Raw genomic sequence first — 12,755 nt, 5'->3', positions numbered from 1 at the left:
ATGATCTAACAGGCTGATTGCCATTTGCACATTTGTGCTCCCAAGAGGATCAGCCCTTTAGCATTTTTAATTATGCTGGCGAGGGTCTAGGAATCTGAATAGTAATGGTAAAGATGTCTTCACTCTGCACTGAGTGAAGCTGGCCTCTATACAAACAGGCCAGGCTATCCATTCATAGGCCACGCTAATGTGATTTATGGGATATCCATTTGCAGCGGAGAAGAATGAGAGAGTGCACGGTGCGACCCCTGCTCCCCACCTGGCCACGCTAACACAGAATAAAAGCCTCGCAGCAGGTGACCTCCCATTCAAATGGCATCAGAATGCACGGCGTGGCTCCCCGGCCGCCTCCACTTTGAATAACTACATGCATATATGGGTGGCATACATTATCACCGGGCTCCCCATGAATTATGAGGAAAGCATTTGCTACGAGGTCATATTTTACCTGTACTCCATTCTTGATTTGATGTAAGAATGGTCCGCTTTTAATGGACAGGGAAGCTGGAGTGTTTAAAGGATATGGCAGCTTTTGCTATTTTATTATGCTGTAACTTACCTGGATTTACTGGCATAATGAAGAAAAGGACCTCTGTTGTTGCTTACATTTAAGTGTCTTCATTGTGTTTCCTCTGCTTTCATCATGCTTTTTCAGCTGATTTATTTCCCCTGCCCTTGTAAATACACCTAAATAGCCGAGTCTCTGAGGTTTAGCTGGGTGGCTGAGGGGTCTGAATAGAAATTGTGTTGGCTGAGTGGCAGTTTCCACGCTCCCTCTTTCTAAATCCCCTTGTGTCGTGAATGGTAACCTTGTTGTTACTTCTGGGCCATATCATTTAAAGGTTCTGTTTTGACAGCGGTGGGGTGTGAGGCAAGGTGGTGGTGGTGGTGGGGAGGTGGTTATATGTCCCTCTGGTATCCCTCACTAGGGGTACATGGGGTGGGATAGTGGTGGCATCGCGCCTCACTTTGGGGGAAACCGTCGGGCGCAGATCCGGAGCACCGGAGTGAGAAAAAGCTGGCGGTGCAGAGGGAAGGGAGGAGGAGCACAAAGGGTGCTTGGGCTCTGTAAAGGGCAGTGAATAATGGGCTGGTCCTTTCACAGAGGCTGCTAACCTTTTGGCAGCCACCAGCAAACTCCATTCTCCTCCGCCGATCTGGGAGGACAATGTGCCCGGGCCGGGCTTTGAATGAAGCGCTACCACCAACAGTGTTCCCATTCAGCGGCTGGTTGGGAACCATCTTTTTGGCCATTGTCCCAACTCTGACTCCTACCCCCAGAAAGCAGAGCAGGAAAAGGGACAGGGGGAATATCTAAAGCCAAACTCCCCCCTCCTTCCCTCTTCGCTCTCCTTCTCTGAGCTCTAATCTCTTATTGCGGGATGGGAGAGGAGAAGAGGGGGGGGGGGGTTCCTGAACACACCACCAGCTGAGTTCGGCACAGGAGTCTGATCACACAGCAGTGCTGGGGACACAGTTCTGCTGCCGGGCATCAAACTCCTCCACCTTATCTGAGGCCCAGGCCCTAATAATGCAGCTTACGGCCCATTGAGAAGACATCTGATAAGCCTTTTCCTCTGTGGCCCTTTTAACTGCTAAACGGTGTTTATCTCCAAAGTGCTTCAAGGCCTCGGGGGAACAATGCTGAGAAGGAACAGCGTTTAGCCAGCCAGACCTCACTATTGAGTCACATCAAAAAAGCACTGCTCTATGGCCTGGCTGCGCTGATGTGTGGGCTACTTCCATGAGAGCGAAGCAGAGCTCTGCTTGAAATGCATCCCCTGCTTGTTTTCCTGTCCTTTGAAAACGCACATATGTGCTCGGGGGGCTGCATCAAGCATTATTTACCTTGTTGACTCAGCTACGCCTTGATGTGGACAATCATTGTTTTATAATTATGTCAAGGTTGGATAGCTTTTGTGTGCAAACAAATATGTTTTTAAGAATAATTTAATTGGGAATTTCGTTAGATTTAAGAAATAATTTTATGTAAATGTGTAGATGTTTCGATACCATTTTTTCCTTCACAATACCGATTCCGATACCTGAATTTGCAGTATTGCCTGACTCCATGTACCAACCCGATACCAGCATGATTAAAAAAATATAGTTATTATTATTATTATTACTATTTAACAGCTGTTTACTACTGACCATGTATGGATGTGATATGATTACTATCCTTTATAAAACATGAACAAATACATACAGTTTTGCTTGTTGGCTTTTCCACTCTGAAATATTGCCAAATGGCTGACATTTTCCTCGCTCTGACTACCGTTACACTCTCCACTAGTGACGCACTCTTGTTGTTTGCCATCGTTCCATGACAAACTACCTGTGGTCAGTTCTTCTTCGCTGTTCTAAAACAGTAGTTGTCAGTGGCAGCCATAATCCAGGGCAACAGCACAGTGAAGGCTAATGCGGCGAAGAAGAATTGATTTCCGGTTAAACAAGTTGATTTTTTCTGGGTTTATAAATTATGGTATCGGATCGGTGCGTAGACTGGCGTACTCGCCGATACCAGATCCCGAATTTTGGGCAGTATCGGACACATTTCCGATACTGGTATCGGTATTATAACAACTCTATATAAAAATGGACAAAATGCTAGAAATGTGTTGGCAGTAAAAAAAATCAGCTTATTTCCATATTTCTGTGCCAGCTGATGTAATGAAAGTGATTGACTTCTCTAGAGGATGAAAAACATGGCTACTAAATGAGCCCATGAAATGATAGCATGAGATAAAATCAACACTTTTTTTCCCTCTTCCTTAAAAAAAAAAATCCCTTTTGTGTATTGGAGTTTGTTTCTTTTTTCCAACCCCCCATTCAGAGTGGCTGGTCCGGTTCAGGGGAGAACAGTTTTACATTACAACTGTGAAATCCTGGCATAAAGGCGTCCTTTGTGGCGTGCCATTATTTTCACACAAATATAGTCCATTGTCACAGTGCTGAAGTTAATTTGATCAACATTGGGGACATTTAACTGTTTTGTTCGCTGAAAAGACTTGTTTCATGCTCATTTTCGGGGCATTGAAAAGCAATGATTGGCAGAAAAATAATGTTGCCGTTAACAATTCAAAGCAATTAGTTTCCCATGGGGAGGCAGTGGGCCGCACTGGCCACCACACAGCGATGCTTTGTCATTTTATGGACGGTCATCAGTCAACTGTCAGAGCGTCTCAAAGAGCCCTCCAATCTAAATGTTTCCCTTTGGGCTTTTCCCAGAACAACAGGCTGAAAGAGCAGAGAAAGGCCGGCTAGTTTCCAGCCAATAGACATGTTGAGCTGCTGGAGGGAGGACTGGATAATCACAGGGAGATCCTCCATAAAGCCACGATGAATTTATTAAGGAGAGCACTTTGTGTGTGTCCATGTCTTCAAATGAAAAGCATGTTTTATTTAGACATATACAGCAGCTATATTCAAATAATATTGTATAAGGAGGTGTGTGTGTGTGTGTGTGTGTGTGTGTGTGTGTGCGTGTGTGTGTGTGTGTGTGTGTGTGTGTGTGTGCGCGTGTTTGTGTGTGTTTGTGTGTGTGTGTACATGTGACGTTATGTGTATGAGTGTGTGTGTGTGTGTGTGTGTGTGTGGTGTCACTGTGTGACTCTGAACTGCCTTCTCACCCTGGGAGGCCTGCAGGAGCAGAGGTTAATCTTCCCCAGTGTCTCTCTGCTCATAGTGGGCCTGTTTATTTCTCACACACACACGCACACACACACGCACACACACACCGTGCTCCAGCAGTCACTCTGAGACAGGGTGGGAGGTTAGACAGTCATGGAGAAATCTCTCTCCAGCACCTGCAAAGAACGTTGAATATTCCCCTCCCCCCATTTTCTACTTTTTATACATCGATATGGGCCATTCAGAGATTTGTCGGGTACAGCTTTACCACCCGTCTCTCTTCAGTCTAAATATCAGAGTTATATTGTTTTTGACTTTTAGGACCATGCAGACAACCAAAAATTACATGAAACCCCTGCGTTAGCCAGTCAAGTAAAACTACCTGAACATCTAATATTGCGTATACATTACATACAGTATACTGTAGATAATAAATGTTTATCCAAGTACATTTACATTACTTTGTTTTTTATTAGTGTTGCCACAAATTTCTACTTTAAAATGAATGAGAGATCTTTATGGGCAGAAATATGTCACTAGACTGAATTTGAATCGCTCAGCGTGAATAGATGCATTAAAAAACTGAATCTGAATAGCATAATTTGAAATTGATTATTATTATTATTATTATTATTATTATTAGTTTGGAACTGTATTTTAGTAAATTTGAAACTGAATGTAATACGTTGCTCTGAAACTGTAATTGATCCTGAGACACACATCCGCTCGTCGAGGAAGAGCAATCGAGTGCAGATTCACAGAACTCTGGTCCGTGTAGCCTACGGTTTGACACTTTGTTTGGTGATTGAATCTTAAATCCAAAGCGGCAGAAAGGAAGGTTCGTCTCCGCGAAATATGACAACTACAGTAGCTTGGAAAATAGAGATATGAGGCACTGAAATTGATGAATTTACTGTTTATCATACCACAAATGAGACAAGAATTATCGAGCAACAGCACCTTGCAGTCCCTCTGTCTGTCTCGGGCTGCAGCTCTGGAGACGGTCATTCAGTAAGCGGCTGTGGCACCTCTAATTCAGCCAGTTCAAACCCCAGCACCGGGGGTCACAGAGGGATAAGCTGGTGGCCAGCAGCAGCACTGGGTCTAACCTGTGTAACGGCAGCAGCGGGGAGTCGGGGCGATCTGGAATCAGATCCCTGGCACTGGGGTTTGAACCTTATCTTTTCAAAATGAATGCAGCTTCTTTAGTCACGTACCCAGTTGATATGAGTAGGTGGATGATTGGATTTGCAATTTAAGAGAATCAGCCGTCTAACTGTTAATGTAGAGAAGGCAAGGGCACCATGAAGATCTGAGAGTTTTTTTTGTGGGGAAAGGCCAAAAAGTGCCAAAAGAGTGGGCATGGGTTGATTACTGAGCCCAACATTATTGACAGAGAGATAAGTTTCCAGATGGCAAGCAGTCTCGGACAAAGCACGTAAAACAAATTTGGAAGTAATTAAATTACCAAAAAACAATTGACACACAGGGAACTTAGGGCTTTTCGGGCCCCCAGCTGCCTGGGCTGGTAATCCAGTTGTGAGTACAGGTGGTCTGGTATTCAGTCCCAGAAATTATAGACCTCCAGTCCCCTTTAGACAAAACTCAGCCGACACCTCTCAGCGACAGTTACAGAAAGTTTTCCTGTCCGCTCCTCACATTATCTCATAAGGTGTCTTCCCCATCTTGAGTTTGTGTCGACAGTGCCGTCGGCTCGAGTTGACTTATTCGTTCACCTCTGTGTGACCGCGGCAACATCCTCGCACCCCCTCAGCACCCTATCGTCCCTGCATGGTGTTCTTGGTGGGGTGGGCGTTACCGGGGAGCGAGGGTGCTAACAGGGGGGACGAGGGGAAGGCTGTCCTGCAGTGTCAAAGGTCCTGTCAGGGGCCACCCCTGGCCCTTTCAGGAAGACGTCACCCAGCACATTCTTCACAATGTTAACATTCTCCCAAATTCTCAACATTTACTTACAATGGGTGACTGCGCTCGGCCCGGCTATTGTGTGCAAAGTCGAATCTGAACGGCCAACTTATGGTAAGTCATCTTGTCAATATAATCATGACATGGCCCCCCGTTGCACCCTCATAATCTCATATAGACTGTCTATTACGGCTCAGTTTGGCTGTCAATCACAGCGTGTAATCTGGAGAGGAGTCAGGGAGGGATTGAGAAAGATTTATATGCAGACAGGTTTGGTATGTGTTATTGTGGCATACATGAGTGTTATCTGTGAGATTGAGATGCTGTCAGTGTCTTTGGTGCAAGAGCTTTTTCAGATTTTGGGCATAGGTGGGTTTTTTTGTTTGTTTGTGAGAAAAAAAGTGGAATCAGAAAGAGAGAATGTGCTGTGGTTGCTTTGTGCCGGTGGTTTAAGGAGCCTGGGAGCAGAGTCGGGGGCCATGTTATAAATTAGCGTCTGACCCCAGTCTTTGTGTGGCCCCTACGAAGGCCTGACGAAGGCCCCAGCCCAAACCTCAGTGAGAACGGCCCCTGTGAAGAGCCTCTTTCAGGGGTGTCACTGCGCGATGAATTGGCCCGGAGAAGCATGTTTATAGACTGTGTAAAGGAGTGCGTCTTTGTGGGAGAATGTCACTGACACTGTTACAGTTTGCCTGAATGAACTGTGATGACGAGGCTAATGGGGGCCCCCGCCGAGGGTGAGGGTCAGCGAGGGGGGGCCCCCCCAAGCTCTGGACCCCCCACCCTCAGGCTCCTTTCACGCCCAGTAGCTGTAGCTAATGTTGCAATTCTTCGTTCCCCCCCACAAAGGCCAAGAAAAAAGTCAACTTTCACACCAGCGGGTCACCATGAGTGCTTTAGGAAATGATCGTGTAAACAGAGTGTTACCTTCTGACCTGTGGCTGATACCTTGGAGCTGCAGACAAAACAGCCAGGCTGCGGGTATTAGACATGGCTGTTAGCGGGATAAAGCTACAGGACACAGAGGAGGAAGACCTCCATGCTCTGGGGAAACACACTCTCTTACTCCATTTTTCCCTGTCTCACTCTCATTCATCTGAACTCATTCTCATCTCTTCTTTTATCTTTTATTTTTTGTGTCATTGTGTGATCTGCACATACACAGAGCTTCACTCTTCACTTCTTCACTCACAGCAGCAGATGTGGTAAATTCTCTGTTAGCACAAGGAATACAGGAGTTCCCACGCCTATAACAACGGCACTGACGCCCGTGTGCAGCCATTTTACTGCCCTCCGTTGGAGCCAATAGAATAAACTGACCACTAACCCTGTTTGAATAGAGCTGAGTCTCTTAGCACCAGGATGTAAGGTCACTAATGACATCAGCCCCAGTTTAAGTGTGTAAATGAGCTCCTGCTGCTGTTAGCTTGTGGTTACTAGGACAGTTTGATAAAGTATTTAGTGTCCGAATTTTATCTAGGACTTCAACGAACGATTATTTTCATAGTCGATTAATCTGTCGATTATTTTCTCGATTAATCAATTAGTTGTTTGGTCAGAAAATGGTGAAAAATGTTGATCAGGGTTTTCCAAAGCTCAAGATGACGTCCTCAAATGTCTTGTTTTGTTCACAACTCAAAAGATATTCAGTTTACTGTTATAGAGGAGTAAAGAAACCAGAAAATATTCACATTTAAGAAGCTGCAATCAGAGAATTTAGACTTTTTTTTTATTAAAAAGATACTCAAACCGATTGAACGATTATCAAAATAGTTGGTGATTCATTTAATAGTTGACGACTAATCGATTAAGTGGTTGTTGCAGCTCTAATCTTATCCATAGCGATATGTAGTGAGTCAGTTTCAGATGTATCGGCACACACACCTACAAAACCTACTTGTCTGATTTTGAGTCTATCCAGACACAAATATTTCTCTTGCACGCGCAACCCAAACATCTCATTGTTTCTATTTGTCGCCGCCTTGACTGCAAGCTTTTTAAGATACCACATTAGTCATTTGCTTTGCCAATAATGTTTGACGCTATTGCCATAGAACAAGAGGCCTTTTAGTATTGTGAGAAGAGTTGAAATGATAAATAAATCCATTACATTAGTTGATCAGAAAAATTTACAAAGATTCACTGGATCCAGATTCTCAAATGTGATCATTTGCTGCTTTTCTTTTTCTATGACAGTAACTGAAGTTCTTTTGGCTTCGGACTATTGGTTGGACAAAAAAGCGATTTGAAGATGTCAAATTGTTTATCTATTTGTTTAATTTTTTTAAGATATGTATATATATTTAGGTTTTTTTGGTATAGATAGTGATAGGGAAAGGGGCAGAGAGAGGGAACGATATGCAGCAAATGGCCACGAGTCGGATTAAAACCCGGGCCTCTGCAGTTAGGACTGTTTATTTTATTAAAGTATTATTATATTTCATAGCGGTGGAGGGAAAAATCAATACAACATAGTATCACAATATTTTGCGTGGCAATATAGTAACGATACACGGACGTCAAGTATCGATCTTTTATTATATAAACTATTAACCTCTTAACAATCCGACATCCCGCTATTCTGTCTTTCAGAGGTTGTAGCTCAGTCTCAAAGTTAGAGTGATGAAACTACCAATGAAACTATAAAACCTAAAGAATCGATTAGTACCAATCATGTCATGTTAGCTTGTCGGGAATAACACTAAATAATGCACCAAAGTTACGCTAAATTTTGGTGAGAAAAAACTGGCATGGCCATTTTCAAAGCGGTCCCTTGTCCACTGACCTCAAGATATGTGAATGAAAACTCTGAGATGAACAGAGTGAAAACTGGATCTTATTAGATAAAACAGATGTTGACAAACTAATAATTTGCAGTTTAAAAAAGGAAATAAATCGAAATATGTCTTATCGCAGTACGCAGCATATCGCAAAATGTTTCAAATCACAATAAGATGGTATCGTGACTTATATCGTACGTGGGGCCTTTGGTGAGTGATTCCCACCCCTAATATTTTATAGACCAAACCGTTAATCGAATACTTGATAAAGTAATTGTTACTTGCAGCCCAAATTGCAGTCTTCATTTACTCCTGCATAACTGCAGGAAAGAATGTCCATCATATAGATTAATAATTACATCCATCATAACCATTAAACATTTTAGTTGTTATTTTGGAGATGAAATCTTAAATCTTTCTCTTGACCCCTCTTGAAAATCCTATTGGATAGAAGGACGTTGTTTAATCTAATGGGATGTCAAAGTTACATAGTCTCTATTTAATATAATAGCTGCGTTCCCCGCCTCTTTACTCCGGTCACCTTTGCCTCGCTGCCGTTCCCTCTCTCTCCGTGCCTCGTAGAGAAGAAGTGGCCATGCTTTACGACAGCCGGCCAGAGCCGAGACCCACCACTAAGACGAGGCTTCTTCTCTCTTTACGGCCCCATAAATATATTGTTATCTGGGCCTGGAAAGTCCACGGTGAGATTTATCCGCGCGGTTAGTGGAGATAGCGAGCCAAGCATCCTGAATCATTAATTACACAAGAGGCTGCGCTGCGTCCACCTTAATTCCCTATCTCTGCTCTGTACAAGAGACACTTTTAAGTAGGTGATGAGGCATACGAGTTAATTATATGTCGCTTAGGTGCGTTTTCTTTTTTCGCTGTGGCGATGTTCTGGAGATTTGGAAGTCGTCCATGACAGAGATGATCTAAACTCTATGAATCCTCCGACACTACACTCTCAGCTTTAAAAAGCAATGCATACAGTACATTAAAAACATTTGCAAGACAGGAGACAATAAAATGTGCCAGTTTAAAATACCCTTGGGAGGCATCAGAAGAGCACAACCAAGAGTGACTTTAGGTAGTGGAGCAGAGCCAGCGGCAGCATGTGTGGATGGAGTCCTTCAAGCTGTACATGTCTGTTTTTGACTCTCGGTCTAAAACCCATAAGCCCACCAACAAATCTACAGAGCCAGTTGATCTGATCTTTCTCTGAGGCAGTTGCCATCATGTCAGCAACATAGAGAGTTTTATCTTCAGGATTCATCTCTTTGAGGTTGGGGCTTCCTCGCTCTCCCTTTGATCAATTTAGTAAAGTGAATTTTCTGTCCCATCAAAGCAGATTATCAAAGGAAATTATCAAGATTTATTGATTAAATTGTGGTGTCAGCTGAGAGTGAACAGTTTGAACTGTGTTTACTCGAATCTCTGAGCTGTTTCAGTCTCTTCAGTCGCTCATTTGTATAGTTGCACATAGGAACATTCAAACATGTTAAACATACATAAAACATGGTTTCCTTTTTTGTGATAACATTTTTTAATTTTTTTTAACCGAAGAGATATACAATCAGCAATACAGCAGCACATAAAGGTAATCAAACAAAACACTATGTAAAATGACTGGATTTAACCCTCTGAGACCAGCGATCCCGACCGACTTTACTGTCTTTCAGAGGCTGGAGGAGGTTCAGTTTTAGAGCTAGAGTGACGGTACAGATATCATCTGAAACTGCCTAAGGAATCCATTGCTAGCTTGTTGGAAAGGAAGGGGCTAAATAACGCTCCAAAGTTGGGCTAACTTTTGGCGAGAAAAAACTGGCATGACATTGTCAAAGGGGTCTCTTGACCTCTGACCTCAAGATATGTGAATGAAAATGTGTTCTATGGGTACCCACGAGTCTCTCCTTTACAGACAGGCCTACTTGCAGCAGTTTTTTGAATGCAGTATAAATGTGTTATTTTCGCCTATTCTAAAAATGATGTATTTGAATATTTCTGCATACTCGGGTCTATAAACAGTCTTAGAAATGCATAAATTGGGTACGACTGTAAAGCTGAGACTCTTGTGGATCCAATGAGCCCAACTGTATTCATGTGTGATAATGTTAGTCCCCATAGTAGCCATTTCATTGTATTGAGACCATTTTTTGAATTTTTACCTCACTGTATAAAATGACCTGTGGTGACCTCTAGGATAATCACAGCCTCATGAAACTTTACAGCCACAATCTCAAGACCTAGAGCATGGCGTTCCTCAGTAGATTGACAATAAGGGGGTTTCTGAGCAGTTTCCAGAACAGAAGTGCTCGCCATCCAATTGCCAAAAAATGCAATTGTTGCAGAAATCTCCAAATGTCAAACCTTTTCAATACCAAATCACAGCATGGCTTTATCTATGGTGTTCTTCAAGGTCTCGGTGTCTTAATGTGGTATTTTGAAGGGATTATTGATTATTTTTTATCAATTCTGTAGTGGTAAAAAAAATGGTTAAATTTAGCACCAAATCTTTCTAACAAATGGTATCAACCCCAAAATCGCTGCAGCAATTTATGCGACATAATACAGCATGAGAATGGCCATCATATACTTCCATCATAATGTTCTAAACCCTTATACACTTTCACAATTTATTTTAATTAATCTATCAATTATTTTTTCATTTCTGATTTATGGCTAAAACAACTTGACACACAGTGCTGAGTTGCACCTCAAATTAGTCTTCAGTTTCCCAGCTTTCAGTTGATGTGCACCACTTCTATGTGACATATAGAGTCTCCCCCTAAAGACCCCCTGAACTCCCCTAAAAAAGGCAAAAATGGGCCTATGAAAAAAGAAGGGGGGTATGATTGGTCTCCAGGTTGAGCCTCCAACATGGTTACTGCATTTTTAGCTCTCTGATTTTGATCTGGGGTGTTACGTTTTTCTTTTCAAGGTTACAAGCAGTTTACACACCTATATATCCTCCTCACCTATAAACCTGTAAATCCTCACCATAGGCCTCCTGTTGTTCCTTCAGATTACATGTTGCTATAATTTTCTCTATATGCCCCATCCTTACATCCACCCCTGTGTGCTCTGTGGTAAATGATGAATTCTGTAAAACTCATGTACCTAAAGATGTCAGACCACAAAGGTGAATATCTTCTAATCTAAAGTGTTCAGACCACCAGGTGGTGCTGTGGCCTTCATGATCTAAACACCCTGAGGGTCAGGGGAATCATCAAATGACAGCAAGTCTTTGACAACTAGTGGTAATGTTCGTCAAGATGGTGGCTGTCACAATCTTATTTAAAATGTATGTTTACAACTTGGGGATTATGAGGAACGATGCCAACACCCGTTCATCACAGAGGGTTATGATGGTTGTTTAAAACTAACAAATGGCTGTACTGTTTTTCAGGATCACGGACCAGCGGCATGAGAAGTTGCCATATTTCGTCTTTGGGGACTTTAACTTCAGGTTGGACTCGAAGCAGGTCATTGAGGTGAGTGTTTTTGCATTACACCAAACAAGTGATGGAAGGTTAATTGTTTAGATTTGTGCACAACTGTATATAATATATACATACAGTATGTAGTTAACCTATCAAAATCATAGTAATATAAAGTGTGTTTTGTGTGTTAGAGAGAGACTGCAGTATAGTAAAAGTGGTTTTAGGAGCCCACTGTCTCTTCAGAGTTATGACTCATTAAACGCTTCACTGTTGCCGGCCCAGCTGTGTTTGCCAACTGAGCCTCCAAGTGCATTGTTATGTTATGGTGCCATTCACTGCTCTTTCTCTCTCCCTTCCTCTCCTGCTCCCTCCCCTCTTTCTTCCTCTCCTCCTCCTCCTCCCCTCCTTTTCTTGGTGCAAATGAGGCCAGTGAGAGCCAAGGTAGCGCAGTCATTCACCGTGAGGAGATGAGGGGGGGCGGTTAGTGGCATAACAAGTCATAAAGGCCCACCGCAGACAGTGGTGTCCTATGATAACAGAGTGGGAGAGCCACTTGTTGGCCGTTCTCTCCCTCCTCTCCGGCACAATGGCCCTCGAATCAGTGGGCCTGTTCAAGGTGTGGGCATTGTTCATTTCAACCAGAGCCCCATTCAGCGGAGAAGGGAAGAGGAGGGAAGGCTTTCTGAATGAAGGGGTTTTGCTCAAATGACTTAGGAAGGACTTCACTCTGTGTGGCGCAGAAGTAGAAACCTTCTGTAGTTTAGTCATCCGGCCACTAGGGGGGCAGTAAATCACCCATCGGCTAAGTGGGATCAGCAGTCCAGCAGGGGCATTGATTGATGGCCTCCAAGTTTGGGCAGTAGATTTGATTTGGGATCTGTAATTGGGTCACATTAACTGACTGATCATGTGAACTTCCGATGCTGTGGATCCAATAAATCCAAGTACAGAATCAGCAGATGTGCAAACGCTGAGGTTA

At 43.2% G+C, this 12,755-nt stretch overlaps 1 protein-coding gene across 2 annotated transcripts in view; it reads left to right on the top strand.

The window, feature by feature from the left end:
• The window catches only part of inpp5a (inositol polyphosphate-5-phosphatase A), a 170,059-nt gene that overhangs the window by 106,003 nt on the left and 51,301 nt on the right, over positions 1–12,755 (top strand). For both annotated transcript variants that reach the window (XM_074646884.1, XM_074646886.1), the window contains exon 9: positions 11,743–11,827. In XM_074646884.1, the coding sequence (XP_074502985.1) occupies positions 11,743–11,827 (85 nt within the window). The remainder of the gene's footprint in view (positions 1–11,742; positions 11,828–12,755) is intronic.

The sequence above is a fragment of the Sebastes fasciatus genome, chromosome 9, assembly GCF_043250625.1.
Source record: "Sebastes fasciatus isolate fSebFas1 chromosome 9, fSebFas1.pri, whole genome shotgun sequence".
NCBI lineage: Eukaryota > Metazoa > Chordata > Actinopteri > Perciformes > Sebastidae > Sebastes > Sebastes fasciatus.
This window is presented reverse-complemented; position numbering and strand designations above follow the sequence as displayed.